At 39.5% G+C, this 22,608-nt stretch overlaps 1 protein-coding gene across 3 annotated transcripts in view; it reads left to right on the top strand.

Annotated features, from left to right (window-relative positions):
• cadps2 (Ca++-dependent secretion activator 2) overlaps window positions 1-15,406 on the top strand; it is a 173,881-nt gene extending 158,475 nt beyond the window's left edge. For all 3 annotated transcript variants that reach the window (XM_040026725.1, XM_040026723.1, XM_040026724.1), the window contains 3 exons: window positions 2,893-3,000; window positions 14,020-14,124; window positions 14,777-15,406. In XM_040026725.1, coding sequence (XP_039882659.1) covers window positions 2,893-3,000; window positions 14,020-14,124; window positions 14,777-14,947 — 384 coding nt within the window. In that variant the 3' untranslated portion in view covers window positions 14,948-15,406. The remainder of the gene's footprint in view (window positions 1-2,892; window positions 3,001-14,019; window positions 14,125-14,776) is intronic.
• Window positions 15,407-22,608: the final 7,202 nt, after the last annotated feature.

The raw sequence follows: 22,608 nt of genomic DNA, 5'->3' as shown, positions 1-22,608 counted from the left end.
ATGAAGGAACTTAATACAGGAGAACTGATAAACTATGAATCACCAGAAGACATTCAAAATAAAAAAAATATTACAGCATCAGTTAGAAGCATAAGTGACAAGTTAATACTGGTCAGTATGCATCCACTATAGCATGTGCCTTGCAAAAGTTATGAATCTGAAAGTCGTAAGCAATTTTTGGGACCATAGAAAAGATGTTTTTGAGACTGAGATTGGAGATCATTGCTATTGTTCAGTCTTAGGATGATACTGCACTGTGCCAGAAGAAGAACTTAACCCTATCAGAGAAGAATTTCAAATATTCTTAAACAAGCCTCTGAATTTCAAAGTATCAAAAATGAGTTTATTAGAAAAAAATATTATCAAGAAAGAATCAGAGCTAAAGAATGAACCTGGTATCAAAATGTAGTTAAAAAGGAGAACTTCAAGTGATTTAACTTATTTTAATAAGTCAACTACCCAGATGTTGTTATGATTCCTGCCACCTCCACCTCTCCAGTAGGGACGATGTAGGGTCATAAAATGGGACTGTGCATCAGAGAGCCAATGCTAAAAGACACATCAAAGGTAAAGGTGGGGATGCAGGTGATATCTGACAAAACTGCATTTCTGAACTGAAATCAACAAAAACCACAGAAACAGTTGCAAAAATAGTTTTGAAAATATATTTGCATCAGCATGGGCATGACCTCAAAGTGTCTGCTTGTACACATCAGAGACGATACTCATCTGAGTATCATCTTTTACACTTACCTCCCCAGTCACTCTAGTGCCTTATGAGAATTATGACAGGGTTGTCAGTCAGTGGGCTTGGGTAACTTCTTCAGGATGATTATAACACTCCATTCTCTTCTTTTCATCACACACAACAGTCCCCCTGCAGCCATGTGACCCCACTTTAACCTCTTGTGTCTGCAGGTTTTCTTCTTCAGTAGTCGGTCTGAATTACAGCTAATCGTCTCTGACTGACCCCAGTCTGTCATTCTCTGATAGACCTTTGAAACAACTGCTGAGACAGTTTTTACCAGAAGACATTCAACTTACCAGAGAGGTCACATTATCTTCTTCTAAGAGTTACTGTCAAAGTTGAGAAGCTACAATAATCTAATGACTGCTTGATTTTTTTTTTCTCTCTTTGGAAAATCACTTGAACAATTAATTTGTCATTTAAGTAGTTGCCAATTAATTTACTGTCAGGCAACTATTTGAAGAATAAGTTAATTATGTTAGCTTTGCTGCTCGGGTGTCTGTGTGGGCGCGTGTGTTTAAAAACAGGGATGTATGCTTCATTTGCATGGACCGATGCAGACAAATCACTAAATTGTAATGTCAGGCATAACCTTGGAGGCCCTCACAACTTTGCATATTTTAAAATTATTTGAGAGAACAGTGTGACCTTGTCTGGACTTTGTCCATATTGAGGCTCTTGAAACTTTGTGATATGATTTGATGACTTTTATGCTGTCTTTGATGAAATATTACAATTATAAATATTGAGTCCATATCCAACCTGCCTGTTGACTTTAAGTGAAGCCAGAAAGTTTCTAGTTTTCTTGTGCAGCACAGAAAACAGAATGACAAGTCTCCTCTTGGGCCTAATGCACGTCAGCTCAGAAAACATGGCTGTGAAAGATGTCGAGGCAATTACTATTGGCATTACAGGTGTAATATATCCGGACAGCATGTCCAGGGCAGGATTTTTTTTCCTTTTTATCATAGAAGCAGCAGGTAACAGTTCCTGAGTGAAAACAATTGTTAGGCTTTGCTTGTAATTGTTGCAGAGAAAATTATTTTAGTAAATCATACACTTTTTATTCACTTCAGAATGAAGAGTACAAGCAAGAGTTTCCAGAACATCTGCGTTTGTCCACTGTGTCAGCCGATCATTTGGAAAGGCACAGACGTATAGAAGTTTTAAATGTGAGAGAAAGACTTCTTTGCTAATGTCAACAGCAGCACAGATTTGTATTACTGAAAACTTGACAATCTAAATATATTATTCCTGGAACGTCAGTAAGCTGTATTAGCCATTAGTTTTCAGAGTATCCAGGAGAACAGTGGGATGCATGTAGTAGTGCTATTTATTAAGTTAATTAAGGGAAAGTGTTCAGTCGGGTTCAAGTCTGTGCTCTGTCGGGGCCACTCAAGAACAATCACAGAGTGGTCCAGAACCCACTCCTTTATTATCTTGGCTGTGTGTTTAGAGTTGTTGACTTGTTGGAAAATGGTCTACAGACAGTAACTTGGTCTCCATGGCTTGGTTTGTCCTCTGACATGCACTGTTAGCGATGAGACTTTACATTGCCCGGTGTCCTATATGAATATATAAGTGCCTATCCAAGTCATGTCCAGTCAACTGAATTTACTACTGGTGGAATTCCAGTAAAGTTGTAAAAACATCTGACAGATGATCAGTGGAAATGGGTATTGTGTGAAGAATGTTGTGGTCGAAAAAAAATGAATTTACCGGTAATCCATTACAAGAAAAAGACTGTAAGGTGACAAAATGTGGAACAATTGAAGTGGATGCACTGTGGATCCAAAGTGACCAAACAATCAAAAGATCAGTGCATCAAGGTTTATTCACTAAGAGTATTAGCTTGCATTGCTATTTGTTTTCACGCGGACAATAGTGTTTGGATGTGTGTTCCACCTCGCTGCATTAAACACTCTACATTTCAGGATGTGTGAAGACCTCATCATGCACAACCAGCCGAGTATCTGCAGATTGCAGTCTACCATTATTTTTTGAGTTATTCACATTTAATGCCAGTTATGTCTCGTTTCAACTTTGTGCTAAAAATACTTCTTGTAACATTGTTTGACATTGTATTTTCATGCTCTACCATCCATGAGTTGCCCTCAGGCCTGCCTTTGTCCTGTGTCCTGCAGAAACCAAGGATGGATCTGGCTGACACTTACACTAGTTTTGTACGACAGAACCAGGACATTCTGCACCATGGTGTCAGTGATGAGCTCTACAGTGAGACCATATTTGATGTAAGTGCAAGTACTGTTTCCAGTTTGCCAGAAATTATGTTCATATTCCTACTTTATTGTTATACATAACTTTCTTTGTTAATCTGTAATTCTGTGTGCAAAAGCCTAAAATAGCAAATTGGTCACGTAAGTACATGTAAAGAAATTCTTTTAAAAATTAGTTTTATTGTTGTGGTTTTTTTGTTAGTTTTTCTTTCTTTTTCTTTTTTTTTACCAGGATCAGACAAATCCTCTTATTTTTTCTTCATTTAAAATCAAAATGCTCTTCTGAAAGAGTATGCTAAATGATGCAACAGTCATAGATCTATTTGCATGTGATGTAAAAATTATGTAAAAACATTTAAACTATAAATGTAAGTTAATCACTGCCTTTCTGTCTTGGGGACATAGTAAGTTAGGTCTAGCATTCTCTTCACTATTTCACAGCCAGCAGTTGTTTCAGCAAGAATGCTAACGCTTCAAGCAAATCAGCAATAATAAAGTGCATTTGTTCTCGATCAAAAAAACACCACTCCCAAATTGACATTTACAAATTTGTTTAAATTGCATATATAGCACAAAATCATAGTGAAAGCAATATCTATAAACTTTACATTGTAAGGTCAATATCCAATAATATTCTCCAAAATTGAGCCCATTCCCTTTGGGCAAGCACTTTGTCATGTTTTAAGGTTTTAAAGGCTTTGTGTGCCATTCAGCTCTTTGCACATATGTTTCTGCTTCATGTCTCTGTTCTTTAAGCACATGCTTTACCTCTGCTGTTTTGCCTGTCTCTTAACTTTCTGTACATTCCTAAAGAAAAACAGGGTCAAGAGTGATGGATTTGTATCTTAAAAAATCTATTTTTTATTTCTTTCAACAATTTCACTTGTGGGATCAATAAAGTATCCATCTTTCTATCAGCAGGAAATGCTTTTATTCTCTGTTCAGCTGTCACTAAATTGCTGATTTGAATTTACTCTCAGACTTTGTTTATAGAATCAGTTTTTTAATTCCTTTATGCACCTACAGTTGTAGAGCTAGACAATTTTTTTATATAGGTGGAGTACTTTTTTTTCCATGGCAAATTGCAGAAGGCTGAATAATGCATTTTTCAAGTCAGTACTTTTGGAAATAAAACCTTATGCTCTTGAGTGTAGAAATTTTTGATGTAACATTTCCACTGGTTAAAAAATGTAGAACTGTTTCTCCTTCTTTTTCTCTTTTTATTGTTGACAAAGCTCAGAGATGGAGAGCCAGAGGCAAAATATTTTATGAAAATGGCAGCAGGATGTATTTCCAGTTCTATTTGTAAATGAAGAGTCTCCTAACACACTCCATAATTGGTTGTATGAAATGTACAAAAAAGACAGAATTTTAATCTGCACCCGGGGCCCCCTTGGGCCACCACGTGTTTCTATATGGCGCCACTTACCTGATTAATTTCTTTCATTAACATGAATACTGGGAAATGGTTCCAGCTTGTTTCGGTCTGTTGTTGTTCCTGTGGGTGTGATGTTCATGTTCACCCAGTCTCACACCAGTGGACGTAAAGCTGCTTTCAGGAGCTGTGTTGTGCTCTGATGGTTAAACCTTCTTCAAAATCAGTGTTGTGGTCAAGAATTCAGAATTGAACTTCAAAACCTGCAAACAGTTGATACTCTGCTCTACCACCTGTGGCACACAGAAGTGCTCGCTTAATCACCAGTACCACCGAGAAAACATCTTATTCGTTCCAAGTTCTGTCAGCATCCAAACAGAGGTCCCAGAAAAATGAGGCAGCTTTGTGTACATGTCATTGTGGTTTGCAGATACACAGTAAGTAAAACTGGATTCCTCAAGCTCAGTAACAGGCAGCATAAACTAATCATTTCAGTTTGTGTGATAAAGACGCACACAAGTCTGCAGCAACGTACAGGCTTAGAATTAAACCCTTAGCTTTCAGAAAAAAACTTTTATATTTTGATATTTGTTCTCCAATACTCTTTGACTATTTGTACCATTTATGACACGTTTATTATAATAACAAATTTTCCCCTGGTGATATAAAATTAACATGTGACGTATTTCATTTTACCAGTGGCAGGAGCTGCAACTTTCAAATTCTTTGAGCAAAAAACATGTGCATTAATGTATCCTCAATGTAAAGATGTAAATTTGGCTAGTTCCAAAAAAGGAAGAAAAAGTGTATGTATGTATACAAGCATGCATATGCATATGTGTGTGTGTGTGTGTGTACACACACACACACACACGTAAACACGTAAACAAAACAGGCCCCAGTACCGAGCCTTGTGAGGCAATGTAATAAATGTGTTACTTCTGGTTTTCTAAATGTAAATGCATCTTTGTAGAGGAAAAAAATGGAAAGCAGTTTTTGTTTGTTTGTTTTAAATAATGCCTCACTAACCTGACTGTGACTAAACAGGAACGTACTCATTAGAAATACTTGTAACTGCTGTGAATCCAATTTGACCACTAATTCTGTGGTTCTCAAAACATTTTATGCTCATCTTTCAAGTCAGTTTGTGGTTGATATTTTCTGTGCTTTATGTTGTTATGTAAAATGTTTAATTACAGACAAAAAATGGATTTAATATGCACACATAAAGACATGCAAACCAAAAATAATTTTGAATAGTATCTGATCTGTTCATAGGAATCTTATATATACAGTAAATGCTTATAAAATCTCTACAAACAGAGCTCACAGTCAGGTGTTTGCACACACTGATTCTCCTCTTTCGAAGCAGCAGCAGGTTGCTTAGTTCCGAAAACACTGACTGCTTCTGTTGACCTGTTTATCACTTAGAAAACATCAAGAGCTTTTGGCTTGCTCTGCTGGAGCCAAAAACACTTTCACATACCCAGCTATCCATCCGCCTAATCATCCCTCTATCCCACGCTGTCCGTTTTCATAACCTACCGCCCCCACTTGGATTTAGATTTTTAAGAATATTTTAGCAGAAAGTTGTCAAACACGCCTCAGCTCGCCATCATTAGTTAACGCAGCAACTCAGACATGGCGGTTCAGACCTTCATACACATTAGCGGCACGAAGCTGAGCGATGGATTTCTGCCACCCACCGCCTCCTCCGAGAGTTCAGAGTGTTGTGACTGAGGCTCGATCTGCACTGGACTGAATTTTGTGTGTGTGTGTGTGCGCGTTCGTGTTTGAAAAAGGGAGGTCGAGGAGAGTAAGTCTAATAGAGCTCAGAAGCACCCAGTCATGCGCCAAGAAGGAGGTGACAGCGGGGCCTTGAGGTTTCTCCACTCAGCCCTTCAACATGTATCTCACATACACACACACATATATGTGCGCACATACATTTTGTGGGTAAACAAAGAACCAAATCCTTTGTTCGACAGCAGCATCAGACCTCCTGCCAGCAGCAATATGGGTATGCGGTTTCCTTGTTTATATAGAGCTTTGTGAGTCAAAGGCAAATTTATTTACATTTGCCACACCTTTTAAACAAAAGCTTTGTCAACACTGATGGATTTAAAGAAGAGGAAGAAAAAGGCTATGAAAGCAAAGAACACCAAAATGAAAAGATGGGGAATCAACATGAACTGTAAACACACTTAACAGTTTTTTCCCCTTTTGCTTGTGCATGCAAACATCTGTATTTTTGTGTACAAGTGCTCATCAGGGAGCATCTGTGTGCATCACACACACACACACACACAGTTCTCTGTTCTCGACTTTAGGAGGGAACAACTGACAAACCAAGGACAAACCTGGATACAGTTAGAAATTTATCTCAAAACAGGTTTAATTCAACCTCAGATTTATCTTTCAAAACAAAATAAGATGTTTGAGATTCTTTCTTTCCCCCTTATTTCTTATATTAGTTTCAGTTCAGAAAGAAAACAAAATATTAGATCATTTAATTCTTATGTGAGAAAACATAACATATATTTGTTAAGGAAAAAAGCAGATCTCAACAATTGAAACAAAAAATAGACCCAGAAATAAAACATCTCTGGCATTTTATATACAGGAGTATACAACTTTATAACCGAGGAACATTTATTGTGCAAAAGCGTGAATATATCTCAAATGTTCAAATCTTTTTGGCACCAGAGAAGCATACACCCATTTCTTCACATAATTTTTACAAGACTAATGCATACCTACTCGTTCCCCCATCTTTCCTGTGCTTATTCCCTCCATCTGTTTTCACTCTTATCCTCTAATCATCTCAATTAAGGACCTTCTTCATTCTCAATTTCCATGATGGTTAGTGCGGTTTGCAAGGAAACCAGCAGGCAGCTGATTACTCACTCTAGAAACTCGCCTCCCAGACACTCAAATATACGTTTCCTTGAATGGAGGAGGAGCAGAAAATCAGAGGGTGTCATGCAGTAATTTGAACATCCTCAAGCATTTGTTAATAATGAGTACAAGGCTGATTAGGATACTATGTGAACTGCAGCATTTAAAAAAGATTGTGAAGGAAAAGGAGGAAGAGAAAATAATAGCGGGATAGAGAATGTGTAAAAAGTATGACAGCAAATTTAAGGAATCACATAGGAATTGTCAGAGACGGCATAAGGACACAAGCAGACGCACATAAATGAGGTGATGCAAACTAAACTGAAGAATGATGTGCTACAATTTAGGTTAAAAAAAACACATGCTTGCAACATTTTTTAAAATTTAATTAGTCCAGAATAATAGAGGAAAAAACAGCGTAAATAGTCTGAGCTGTAGAGAATAAGCCAACAGGAATTGCAAATTATTGCAAATGCATTTAGCTGTGAGGCAAAGCAGCCACACATCAGTGGTGTGCAGATGTGTGTTAACATGTTAGCAGTCACCAGCAGCACGCGGTGACTTTTACAAGGCAGTCAGCACATATAAAACTGTATTTTTGGAAAATTGTGCATAAAGTAAAATTAATTCAATTAATCAATTTTGTTCAGCATCATATTCTATAAATCACATGTTTGTACCACAAATCTATGAAAAAAATCTGATGTTCACAAGCTCAGAAACACGGGCCTTTTTATATATTATATTGTATATTAGTAACAAAAAATCCGCTGAATTAAAAGGCTTGAGCAGTGTGTACCATAGTTAACTATTAATATCTACAGGGAGAATTCTGAATGAAAAATTCATCTCCTCATGCTAATTTGTGTCCATGGAGTCTCATTTGTCAGAAGTTTGATTCTAATTATTAACTCGATGCTGTAAAATCGGGGTACAGTCGTTCATCACAACTTGGATGGCAGCAGCAGTCACGGAAAAACTTGCCTCTGTTTGGGAAGCGCAGATACAGTAGTGATTCTGAGAGGAGGCCCACAGTTTATTTTCCAAAACCAGGACTGGGCTGTTTCAAACTGACAGCGAAAAATGTTTTGCAGTAAACTGGACTAATCAACAGAAGAACCTCAGGCACCGTTGCACTTTTCTGGTAAGTTAAATGTTTTTGGGAACTAATCATTAATTAATGTGCTACAGCTAATTAGCTGAGACCGTTGTCGGCTGTTGGGGAAAGCTGTGTTCAGTTATTGAATTTGTGCAAACAGTTGCATGTTTCTCTCTCCACATCTGTAAGAACAGTGACACCAGATTTGTTTTTTAAGTGTGGACTTCAGCAACCCGTTATTAATGGTGGATTTAATGCAGTTTTAACAGAAGATGAATTACTGAGAGAATTTAAGATATTCTCACTGCATTCAGTGTCCAGCCTGTAATATCAGTTCTTGCTGATATCCGGGTTTGTCAAAAACAGCAGATGTCTACAAAATAAAAGAAACGGGATTGCATGGGCTCAAATTGTGGCCATAAATATTTTGTATTTGTAAATCAGAATGCGTAGTTGTGAACTGAGTTTTGTAACGTTGTAAACCAAAATATCAGAAAAATGTATGCTCAGTAAAGCACCCCTCCGACAGCCAAACCCATGTGTTCTCTGATTGGATTGTTAAATTTGTGATTGACATGACATTGACCAATCAGCTGAAAGGAAGAAAAATTGGGTCAAAATTCATACTTGTGAGTTCAAACTCACACACAGCCAGGGAACTTGAGCGCAGAGTTTCACACGTAGTTTTTGCTTTGTATCTGTAACCAGACCTTAACAAAAAAAAAGGTGTCTTGTCTAAATAATTTTTTACAAACACAAATCTTTTTTACACACAAATTCTCATCTATAGATGCACAAACATAAAATTTTCAGGTATTTTGGTTTACAAGGTTACAAAACTCACAACTCTCACAACAACGCATTTGATTTACAACTACAAAATATTTATGACCACAATTTGAGCCCATACGATTGAAATAACCAAATCTAACATTTATGTGCTAATGCCAAATGGTAGCATTAGGCATGTTAAGTCCAAATTTGTTTCATTTTTCCATTAATGAAATTTTTAGCACTGACTCTTTGCATTTATCTATGTATTTGATACAGAGTTTGTTTTAAGTACTCTGGTTAAAACGCGATCTGAATTATTCTTATTGAGGTTCTAATTTGAGTTCACCAAGTTACATGTGCAGTACTCTGCACAGCTTACTTCCTTTGACAGAAATAATATGAAACATTAATGTATGTTGTCCAGTGCTGAGGCAGCTGATCAGAACACCGCTGATCATGCCTCCTATGTTATGTTTGTGTTCCTGCAGCAGCACGACTGAAACTGACTGGAAACCTGCGACATCATCTTTGTTGATCTCAATTTAAAAAGTACCAGCGAGTCAAAGGTAAAATATTATATTGTATAATTAATATATTGTATTGTTCTACTGTTATGCTGATGTCAGCAAATCAATAGAACAATTAAACTGAAGAAATGTAAGGGAAGATTCCGAGGTGCGTCAAAACAAGGTTTCAGCTTTGAGGGATAAACTTTAGAGTTGACAGTTTGTGATTATTCATTTCTCTTTGTGATTACAGGACTTGCACACTTGGATTCAGACCTCTACCCCACCTTGTGACAACAGAGAAATCATCCTATATTCCCACTCTTAATGCTGCATACGTATTTAATATTAGAGTAAATTTTAAATTGATCCAAAATTAAATGATGAACAAGTATAAAGACTAAATTACCTTATTGTGCAATGTGGTCGCACAAAAGACAGACATCCATGTAACTATAAAGAAGCATAAAAAAGTAACTCAGTTTGGTGTTTAGGAAAGCTGCTCATCTCGCCAAATTACAAGGCAACTATTGTTGTAATTAGGCGCTGTCTAAGTAAAACTGAACTGAATGTAGTAAGCTGCATGAAGAGGGCACGACATTTTCTCCGACAGCATTAAATAAAACCTGATTAAAGATAAAAGGTCTTCAATTGTATTTTCAACTGAAAACTTTAATCTGTAATTCTTTCATTCTGTGTTTTGCTAATGGTGTATTATTTCCCATGAGTGTGAGTCTTATGTTAAAATCTAAAAATGACAACATTTAATTTCTAGATAATTCTGATATTTGCAGTAACTCTGGGCCTCAGTGTAAGCGTGCAGCTGATTTCATCTGTCCTAAATATGATAACAAAAACTAAGGAGGGCTGAATCATTCAAACATATAGACTAGGAGTGTAACACAGGTGTGTAGCATCGCTAACTAGCTAGCAACAAGCCTGTAGCAAAGTGTGTATGCTTTTTATCTAACTTTTGGCCCTCTCTCAATGGTGAGACCAAAAATATCATTCAAATTCAAATATCATCAGCTGCCAGTTAAGGTGGTTGAGACATCCATGACATGTTGCCTCCTGGGGACCCCCAGGAGGCAACATAGTTATCGATGAAGTGGCTCAGGGATGGAGGAGAACCCTAGGCAGGCCCTCGACCTACTGGAGAAATCTCGGTTACCTCAGTAATGCCTTGGGTACCCCCTTGGAAGAGCTGGAGCTGGGGGTTGGAGGTTCGGAGGTCTGAGCATCTTTGCCTAGCTTGCTACCCACGTGACCATTCTTCCAGAAGCGCTTGTAAGGTCAGAAAGTGATATTGCACAAAAAGGCCTGACTGTGCTCTAATTTATCCCAAAGGTATTGTCCAAAAGTGGTGTTCAGGCCAGTCAAGTTTTCGCACGTTAAACTCACTCATCCATGGTCTTTACAACATTGTTTTGTGAACTGGTGCGCAGTCATGTTAGAACAGATGGAGGCCATCCAAACTGTTCCCACAAAGTTGGAAACATGAAATTGTCAAAAAGTTCTTGGTATGTTGAATCCTTAAGAGTTCATTTCACTGGAACTAAAGTGCCGAGCCCGACTCCTGATTATTAGTTATTTCAAAAACTTCACAAGTTTTAAATTTCCAGCCAATCGCAGAGCCAGCCTTCCTTCATTCAGTCTGTTGGTGTCACCAGCACCAATGCTGCTCCCCAAGAAGAACCGTCATCATCTAGTCCAACAGTAATGAATACAGCAGTGCAAAATTTAGTTCTCATTTGATCAGCTTAGTTATTTTTAAAAATTATTTAAAGATAAATTATTTTAAAAATAACTATTTAAAGATAAGGTCTCCCATCTTCTTGTGGTAAATCGATTGGTTCTCGTATAGTGCTTTTCTACTCCACTGCAGCACAATTTGGCAAGCTCATTTTTGCAATATAAAATTCTTGATTAGATAAGAAGTTAATTTTGTTTTAAAAGCATATAATTTTTCACCGTTTGATTACTTTCCAGATGAAAAGATAAGACTTTTAAAGAGAGAAAATGCTTTAATGCAGCCTGGGCAGAAAAATAATCAAATCAGGAACAGTGACTGGACGTAAAACCCTAATTTTTAAGTTTGTATTTTGTTGCATTTCCTCGAGGCTAAGCTACTTAGACTGAGTGAAAAACGTATTACTTTGGTATAATTGGGAGCCAGGATGTAGGAGGTTACAGGTTGCTTTCACAATAGAATGAATCAAATATTTGCATGACAGCTGCGTAATCATGGATGTGTTTTGGCTTTTGTCAAGTGTGTGAAAAACCTTTGGACTGTTTTTCTCTCTTAAATGGGAAGGTAATTACAGTCCTTGCCATTGTATAGAATTAAGTCAGCAGTGATCTCTCAGAGCAGATCTGAATATACGGGTCATTACTGTGTCACAGCAATTTCCGCAAGTATTCTTGTAAGACTGGTAACTGAATAAAGCCACCCAGTGTGTGCATTTTACCAGCAGCATTTTGAATGTTTCTGTAAGTGAGGATTGCTCTTTAGGTGAGAAAAGGTGTGTTTGATTTTCCTGCAGCTGTGGCTTGTTGGTGGAAGGTGTGAAGGAAGATCATTTAATGAACATTACAAAGAAGGAACCTGATTTTTTTCCAACTCTTTGAAGTTCAAAGCAGAGCCCTGAACTCTGTCCTTGTATTCAGGACTTCACCAGTAAATTGGTGCCTTTGAATAAATAAATGTTTTACCCTCTTTGAGTTTTGCACTTTTGTTAGCACATGTCCTTTGACCTTACATTGTGGTGTTGTCAGCTGAATTAAAGCAAGGCATTTTAGATCTGTCAACAAGCAAACGGCTAACACGTAAACTAATCTGAAGGTGAACACACAGGTATGAAAACCATAAACTGTTCTTGTTCAGAGTATCTGTAGTTAAATTAACATAGTATAATTTTTATTAGTATCTTTTCAGGGGTATGGCTGCAACTGAAAAGAAAAATGTTTAAAGATGCTCCTCAGAGTATTTTCTTGGCCTTGTTGACTTCAAAAACAGACTTGAAAAAGCTTTCTCCAGGAATGTGCTCTAGCAGTCAAAGGTCACTTTATACATACTACAAAATCCAGTACACAGATCTTTACATGGTTTATTCATTTTAATGCTGCAAAGTCATGTACGTTTGCAATGTTTGCAGTGACTTTGTAAAATGTTGCATGTTTTATAAAGTCCTGTGCGTGTTTGTACATTGACCTACAAAAAATACAAGGAATTACAATAGTTCAATTGTGAAGAAACAAAGGCATGAATAATCATTTCTAATTCCGATTCAGTGGAAAGCAGGTGAGAGAGAGCCTGGAGGTGCCTGAGATGGAGGTATTCTCTGGAGAGAAGAGGAATAAAAATCAGTAGGAGCAAGGGAGAATACATGTGTATGAATAAAAAGGAGATAGTTGGACAGGTGAACATGCAAAGAGTCGATATAGTGAAGGCAGGTGAGTTTAAACATTTGAGGTCAACCTTCCAAAGCAAGGGGCAGTACACAAGAGATGAACAGGAGATTCCAGGCAGGGTGGAACAGGTGGAGACTTACAAGATGGTAGTGAGACCTGCTATGATCTGTGGTTTGAAAATGGTGGTGACACTAACAAAAAGCTAGGAGACAGAGCTGGAGGTGGTAGAGCTGAAAATGTCAAGGTTTTCCTTGGAAGTGGTCAGAATAGAAGGGATTAGAAATGAATACATCAGAGGAACGGCCTGAGGTTGAGCAAAATTCGAAAGGTAAGGCTGAGATGGTTTGGACATTTGCAGAAAAGGGATGATGGATATATTGAACAAAGGATGCTAAATATGGAGCTGCCAAGCAGGAGATGGAGAAGAAGAAAACCACACAGAAGATTGATGGTTGTAGTGAATGACATGAAGAGGACTAGTGTGACAGAGCAGGATACTAGTGATAGGGTGAAATGGAGTCACCCCTATCAAGTCAGGCAATAACACTGAGGTAGTCATCTGATCTCAACCTAATATAGTATGTGTTTTGGTTGTTAAATACAAAAACTTGTGTTGTTCATCAGGTCTGGACTTCATGCACTCATAGAAAACAAACGATTTTGATCCAATTTATTTAAAATTTTTCAATTACTTTTGAATCTCTGTTGATCAGCACTTTGTAGAAAAATGGCTGTAATTTCTAAATACTCAAATCAATGCTTATGTTAGCCCCCTTGAAACAAAGCATTTCTGCATTTCAAAAACATCCTGATTGATTGATTTAAAATCTACTTTTGTCATTGTCCGGTGTTGAAGCAGCCAAACTGATAAATATTTAGAGCTGATAGTTTGGGCCTTCGACTTATCCCTAGCTATTGTTTTCTCTTCTCATAATTATCTTTGTCCTGTTTGGTTTGTTTGTTTCTTACAGCAATGGTACACTGACTCCATGAGGGCGATATGTGTTTGGCTCACTGATAGACTGGACCTGCAGCTGCACATGTATCAGCTGAAAACACTCATCAACATTGTTAAGGTAAATAAACGTGAAGTATGTAAGAGAGACCAAGCCTAACCATTTGATAGACAAAGATGTCCATTTTTCCAAAAGGGATTGTTTGTCATTCAAAATGACCTATTGCGTTCAGTTTCCACATTTTAAGCCATCTTTTCTTTAATGTTTAAAAAAAAATGGAGTGAATCACCTGAGACTGGCTCCATTCAATTAAAGGAACATCTTAGAATCTGGCTTATTTGTGCAAAAAGAGTCAGATCTGACAAAAAGGGAAAGGAAGAAATAATAAAGACATTGACGTGTCCTTGTAAGTAGCAGTGTGAAGAGGCGGGGAGACGTGAAGGAAAAAAAATGCTCAACTGTGGGCTGTTGCTGCTTCCAGCTCTCTTTGTCTTTTCATTGGTTGCTAATATACAGAGTTTAACTTGAAAGCAATGAGACAATGAATTATAATAGCCCTCATGTAAGGTGCAAACATTCTTCCTTGCATGCTATCGTCTGTCGCCCTGGTATGGCACATAAAAGACTGCACGTCCTTGGGCCTCAGTCTTCCTGTTTTTGTCCTTTCGAACAGTGAATGGCACACACCTTATCCTGCTTAATACATTCCAGAGATGGTTTCTGTATTTTTTTTTCTATTCCTTCTCTTTTTATCTTCCTCTCACCTCAACAGAAGACCTATCATGACTTCAGGTTGCAGGGAGTCCAAGACAGCACACTGAACATCAAAAGCTATGAAACCATCTACAACAGGCTGACGATGGAGGAGGCTACTGTGGCTGTCAAGGCAGGTGATGGCCTACGGGGCATCAGCACGAGAGACAGTGATGTAGAGGATGACTAAACACACATCTGCACACAACCGGTTACTGCTTGATTATCATCCTTTGTAATGGACATTCGATTGCAGTCTGTGACACACTACTACACTTCACTAAGTAGTTCACACAAAGCTGAAAGAATAGTTAACAGATTTTTTTTTCTTGTACTGTGGCTGAAATATTGCTGTGGTGTTTCAACAAAGACAAGTTATCAATTAGTGCTAGATTGCATTGGCCAGAGAGATGCTCTATTCTGCTGTAGTTGTTTTGCTAACAGCTCATCAACAACTGTTGACGCTCTTGGCATTCAGAAACCTCCAAGTTTTGGTTTTACATCTCCATGGTATTTTCTCCACTGTTTCAGTTCTTGTCTGATTTACAATTATATACAATTTATTTCTATAACATAGTGATGCACAACATGTGCACATATGTTAGAATTCTTGAAATCAGTAAATAAAAAGACATAAATCTAAAGTAAATGTAGTGAGATGCAGTATTTTTTTCTGAAATGTAATAAGGTACAAAAGGGGTCAAATGGGTCAAAAATTAGATGTACAAATAGACTCAAGGTCAGCTGGAGTTTTCAATGGTGGTTTGAGGGAAAGTATCTCAAAATTTTTAATCCTTTTGAGTCACACCAGGTGATAACGTACCAAACTTTCTATATTAATAATTTGCAAATTTGGCATATGGAGGGGAGGGCTAAACATACCTAATGAGAGCTTATCATTTCCTTATAGCTAAAAATTGGTTACTGATTCCCCCGTTTCCACTACATAGCCAAGTTTGAAACTATGGAGCTTTTTAGCCACTACTGATAAACCATCCTGGTAGGTATAGTTCACTGCAGGTAGCTGTACTATATAGTGTTTATATGTAATATAGAGTTTACACACATTCACACAAATATGCAATATGAGATGCTATGAGTTTTTTCCAGTCCACCTCATGATGGAGCTAACAACACAATAACCAGTCGTAGCAAAGGAGGTGAGTAGTCTTACTTCATTATAGGGGTGACTGTAGGCAAGGAGGTACAGTCACCCAATTGGAAGTATGGTGGTTCCATCCCTGGCTACTCTAGCCCAGCGGTCCCCAACCCCCGGGCCTCGGACCAGTACCGGTCCGTGAGTCGTTTGGTACCGGGCCGCGAGAGTTGAGGCTCAGGTGTGAAATGTATAGTTTTCAGGGTTTTTATCGGTTTTCAGCTTTATTTTGTTATCGTTTTTATCGTTAACTCAGTTTTCCTGGGTCTTTTCACGTGTGTTATGAATAAATCTTCTTTTTTTCGGTACCGGTACTAGTTTTATTTTGTTGTATTTGTCCGCGACACCTTAAAGGCCGGTCCGTGAAAATATTGTCGGGCATAAACCGGTCCGTGGCGCAAAAAAGGTTGGGGACCGCTGCTCTAGCCTACATGCCAAAGTATCCTTGGGCAAGATACTCAACCCCAAGTTGCTGTCCGATTTTGGTCATCAGAGTATGAATGTGTGTGAATGATAGACAGAGCGCACTAATGCATTAGATGTGACTATCAGTGCTTCCCAGATTCTCTGCGGTTTGATTTATGGACATACAGCCATGCTCTGGTGCAACTTTGTATAGTAAAGCTTAGCAACTGGAGGCGCTTTCTATTATGTCTTTGCTCACATCTGTAGCCTAACGTTGGAAATGCCCTGTACCCCAGATTAAAACAAAATGTTTGCTAGTTATTTATTCCCTTCAGCCATTTGCTGCATTATACAGTACAACCTATAATGATTCTACTCACGTGTAAAAATTGCTAAGCTAATAGCTAATTTCTCCCTTCATGGTAAGTGAATGGACACATTCAACTGGTACTGAAGTAATGCATTTTTAGGGGTGTGGCTACATGTAGATGCTGACAAAGGCACCTGTAGCTCATCTTTGCTTAGGTTTCACATCAGCAAATTTAAGTTACTGATGTCTTGATGCATCATCCAGGTAAAGAAAACCCCAAAAGTTGTTTCTGTTCATCTGGACGTAGCGTTTGTAGTTGAAGATTTCATCACTCATCTAAGTGACTTCTTCAGTCTCAGCTGAATGCAGCTTTCCCCAACCTTATAAACAGTACATTTAGATAATGACTGAAACTGATCAGTGGATGTTGATCAATGGTTATGGCAATTTGTATATTAATGGTCAAGAAACTGATTTCACAGCCCAGTTTTCATCAGTAGTGTTATTTTCAGTGGACCACTGAAATGACAATTGAACATTAACTCTCAAGTGATCAAGCTACTTAAGACTAATATGATCAAATGGGGTCATTTCATCATTGGGAAGGTCAATTGTGTCCAAGTTTCAACCACCAGGTGATCTTGCAGCATTTTGAGGTAGTCCTTCTTGTTCCATCCGCTTTGTGCACCAGTGCCATTGTACCAGTACCACTGGCAGCAGAATAGCCCCAGAATAATGGCATGCTTCAATGCCATCATACTCTTTAGCCCCAGAGCATGCTTGACAGTTGATACAGTATATTTAGTTTTGAAAGCCTCACAGTTACTCCTCCAAGTATACCTGTTATCGTTCATATCATTGTGGCCAAATAGCTCTATTTGTTTCGTCTGGCCATAAACCTTTCTCCAGAAGGCATTTGGGTTGTGCATGTGGGCAGCTGCGAATTTTAGCAAATTCCAACTGTATATTTAACGTAGCTTTCCATTGTCCTTGCCACACCAATGAGCCAATTCCTGTTTAAAAAACAAAACAATATCATACATAATAATTTCCATGCTTAAATGCTTATAAATTATGTTGTGCAATTTAAAATGTGATTTGTAGTCATCCTTCAAGAGCCAAGCTTCAATGTTTAAAGTTCATGTCAGAAGCTCTGCTACATACTGATTTCAGTGTATTCTTCAGATCAAATGTTTGCAATAATCTGCCAGTTAATTTAACCCTCTGATCATGTTTGTGTCGGTCCTAGTCCTGGGTCTTTTACCCAGCGGTTTGAAGTTTAAGATATTTCGAGTTTTTACTGTGAGCTCATGATTTTCTCTTTTGGATGTTGAGACCTAACTTATATCATAGCTCTTCATCTCTGTATCTACACCGAGTTCCAAATTATTATGCAAATTGTGTTTAAGTGTCATAAAGATTAAATAAGTTGTTTTTCAATTAAACCCATGGATGGAATTGTGTCTCAGGGCTCTGTGGATCACTGAAATCAATCTCAGAGACCTGTGATCATTAGTTTGCCAGGTGAGCCCAATTAAAGGAAAAACCACTAAAGAAAGATGTTCCACATTATTAAGCAGACCACCATTTTCAAGCAATATAGGAAGGAAAAAGGATCTCTCTGCTGCTGAAAAGCATGAAATAGTTGAATGCCTTGGACACATAACCAAAACCAGAGATATTTCACGAAAATTTAAGCATGATCACCATAATGTTAAGAGATTTGTGGCTGAGTCAGAGCACACACAGGTTCATGCAGATAAATGAGGAAGGTTTCTGGCAGACAAATACTTCAGATTAAGCTGCTAAAAGGCCATTACAAAGCAGCAAACACATATTTGAAGTTGCTGGTGCCGCTGGAGCCCTGCGAACATCAAGGTGTAGGATCCTCCAGAGACTTGTAGTTGTGCATAAACCTTATATTTGGCCACCCCTAACCAATGCTCACAAGCAGAAACAGCTGCAGTGGACCAAGAACTACATGAAGACTAATTTTAAACAGTCTTGTTCAGTGATGAGTGCCGTGCAACCCTGGATGGTCCAGATGGATGCAGTGGTGGATGGTTGGTGGACGGCCACCATGTCCCAACAAAGCTGCATCGTCAGCAAAGAGGGGGTGGAGTCGTTTTTTTGAGCTGGAATCACAGGGAGAGAGCTGGTCGGCTCCTTTAGGGTCCCTGAAGGTGTCAAAAGGACCTCTGCAAAGTATGTGGAGTTTCTGACTGACCACTTTCTTCCATGGTAGAAAGAGAAGAACTGTGCCTTCTGCAACAAAATCACCTTCATGCGAGACAGTGTAAAATCTCATGCTGCAAGGAATGCCTCTGTATCATTGGCTGCTATCAGCATAAAAGGAGAGGAACTCATGGTGTGATTCCCATTCTTCCCTGACTTCAATGCTCTTAAGAACCTTTGGAGCATCCTCAAACAAAACAATATGAGGGTGGGAGGCAGTTCACATCCAGACAGCAGCTCTGGGAGGATATTCTGACATCCTGCAAAGACATTCAAGCAGAAACTTTCCAAAAACTCACAAGTTCCATGGATGCAAGAATTGTGAAACTGCTATCAATTAAGGGTTCCTATGTTAATATGTAACTTGGCCTGTTAAGATGCTTTTGATTGAAATGGCTTTTGATTTCACTAAAATTGATCTACTAATGCTGCAAATTCGACAAATGGCCATTTTCAATTCTCTATAACCTATAAAATGTTTTGACACTCTGTGTTCGTAATAATTTGAACAGTGCATTTTAAGTTTTTTATTTTTGAAAACATACTGTTTTCATTGGGAGGTTTGTTCAGTAACATTTGACTTATACTCTAATGGTTGATGACTCGAATATTATGCCAACTGCCATTTGAATCGACTATTCAGGAAAATCAGAGAAAAATATCATTTGCATAATAATTTGGAACGCGGTGTAATCCTTTCAGTATGATAGTGTTAGTCATGTCTCCATGTTTATCTCTGTCACTGTGTGAAGTTCACGTCTTAGTCTTATTTTGATAGTTCCTTGTCTTGTGCGTGTTGTGTTAAGTTTTGCTTCCCCTTTTCTCGTTAGTTATTCGGTTCACCTGTCTTGTTTTGCCCAGCTGTTGCCTCCCAAATTTTCTTGTGTGCAGTTGAGTCCTCGTTGTTTTGTCCTCCCTTACATTTTTTTTCCCTCAATGATTTGTGTATTTGGTATTTGATTAATTGTTCCTGGTTTCCATCTTGTTTGTTTTGTAAGTTCTTAAGTAATAAAGCTGGTATATTTCTGTTAAGTTTTGCTAAATTTTCCAGTTATTTTTAAATGCATGAAATATCAAAATATATATATAAAAATAGACTGAATTGACACGTAAAATGTAAGATAACATGTAAAACCTGTAACTGTGAATAACCTTAGAGACTCCTGGGGACAATTTGTTTAATTCCTTTTTTTATTTTCATGCTATTTCGGCTGTACTGAGTGAATATAGCTAATATTTGCCAGAATATATGGATTTTTATTTTCTTTTATAATTTTTTTATCAGTTCTTTAAATTGGCTTAAAATAGTTAAGCTACGCAAAAACTAAGCTACGCCACCTTTTATCCTGTGGATAAAAAAAAAAACTGAAAAATATTGTAAATACAATTTTTGATCCCACATTTATCTTGCCATCAACAAATGCATTCCTTTATGTTAAGTAGTTTATGCGGCCATGGTTAGAAGTATGAGCAGTAGTGCAGGATCAGTCATTTTGGAGATGCCAAGACTTCAGAGCACACAGGAGGCTCTGGAAATAATCATGCACTATAAGTGTAAAGATGGCACCTCATCCTCCTCTGAGGAGGATATAACTTTCCGGAGTTCAAGTTTTGCAACACGGACGCTCCGTTTGCAGACCCCCCATTCATCTCACCTGAGACGCCTTTGTTCTCTGGCCCTGGAGGCCGCAAACGCCGACGCAGAGGGAGAAGATCTGGCGTTCTGGTTCGACTGAGACGGCGCACTAACAGACCACCGTTACCCAGTTTATTACTGGCTAATGTGCAGTCTCTGGAGAACAAGCTGTGCGAGCTTCGGGCACGGATCTCATTCCAGCGAGAGATGCGGGACTGCTGCGTGATCTGCCTCACAGAAACCTGGCTATCGGACAAGGTACCGGACTCCGCAATACAACTACCGGGGTTCTCCGTGCATCGCGCGGACAGGTCACAGGATCTTACTGGGAAAAGCAGAGGCGGTGGTGTGTGTTTCATGATCAACAACAGCTGGTGTGATTATGCGAACGTGCACCCAGTCAAATCCTTCTGCTCACCGGACCTGGAGTACCTGATGATTAAGTGCCGGCCATTCTGGCTACCGAGGGAATTTACAGCAGTGATTATTACGGCTGTTTACATTCCCCCACAAGCCGACACTGACCGAGCACTCAGGGAACTGTACAGCACGATCAGCAGCGAGGAAACCGCACACCCAGAGGCAGCGTTTATCACGACCGGGGACTTTAATAAGGGAAACCTGAAGAAAGTCTCACCCAAACTCCACCAACACATCCACTTTAACACTCGTGGAGATCGGCTACTTGACCACTGCTACACCTCTTTCCGGGATGCGTACAAAGCCCTCCCCCGTGCCCCATTCGGCCAATCAGATCACCGCTCCATCCTGCTCCTGCCCGCCTACAGGCAGAAGCTGAAACAGGAAGCTCCAACCCGGAGGGCGGTGCACTGTTGGACGGACCAATCGGAGTCTGCACTGCGGGACTGTTTTGATCACGCGGACTGGGAAATGTTTCACGTGGCTGCTAGGGACATTGATGAATACACAGACTCAGTCTGCGGATTTATCAGGAAATGCGTGGAAGATGTCGTCCCATCCAGAACAGTTAAATCCTTCCCAAATCAAAAACCCTGGATTAACGGAGATGTTCGCGCGGCACTGGCGGCACGGAGCACCGCCTTTGCCTCCGCGAACACATCGGACTACAAACACGCACATTACCAACTCCGTAAGACGATCAAAGCAGCCAAACGTGAGTACAGGGACAGGGTAGAGCAACAGTTTGACAACCCTCGGAGTATGTGGCAGGGACTAAACACGATCACAGACTTTAGAGGGAAAACCAGCACACCGCAGACCACGGCCTCTCTGTGTGAGGATCTAAACGTATTCTACGCTAGATTCGACACAGCGAACACCATGAGACCGGACAGTGTGCGCACCGCGGATGACGTCAGGGCGCACACTGTGTCTGAGGAGGATGTGCGGAGGTGCTTCAGGAAGGTGAACGCACGCAAAGCTACTGGTCCGGACGGGATTCCCGGCCGCGTCCTCAAGTCATGCGCGGCTCAGCTGGCTGGAGTGTTCACGCACATCTTCAACCTTTCCCTCTCTCTGTCTGTAGTCCCAGCCTGCTTCAAAATGGCCACCATCGTCCCTGTACCCAAATCCTCCACCATCTCCTCATTGAACGACTGGCGACCTGTAGCCCTGACCCCCATCGTAAGCAAATGCTTCGAGAAGCTGGTCAGGGACTTCATCTGCTCTGCACTACCCGACTCACTGGACCCTCTACAGTTCGCATACCGCCACAACAGGTCCACTGATGATGCCATAGCCCTGACACTACACACTGCCCTGTCACACCTGGAGAAGAGAGACACGTATGTGAGGATGCTGTTTGTAGATTACAGCTCAGCATTCAATACCATCGTTCCCTCGAAGCTGGACAGGAAACTGCAGGATCTAGGACTGAGCAGCTCCCTCTGCAGCTGGATCCTTAGCTTCCTGTCTGACAGACGCCAAGTGGTCAGACTGGGCAGCATCACCTCATCCCCCGTCACACTGAACACTGGTGCTCCACAGGGGTGTGTACTGAGCCCTCTCCTATACTCACTCTACATCTACGACTGCACAGCCACTAACAACTCCAACATCATTGTGAAGTTTGCGGACGACACTACAGTGGTGGGTCTTATCACCAATGGTGATGAGACAGCTTACAGG

The sequence above is a fragment of the Simochromis diagramma genome, unplaced genomic scaffold (assembly GCF_900408965.1).
Source record: "Simochromis diagramma unplaced genomic scaffold, fSimDia1.1 OVJJ01000293.1, whole genome shotgun sequence".
Classification (NCBI taxonomy): domain Eukaryota; kingdom Metazoa; phylum Chordata; class Actinopteri; order Cichliformes; family Cichlidae; genus Simochromis; species Simochromis diagramma.
The sequence above is the reverse complement of the archived record's forward strand: the minus strand, read 5'-3'. Positions and strand labels throughout refer to the sequence as shown.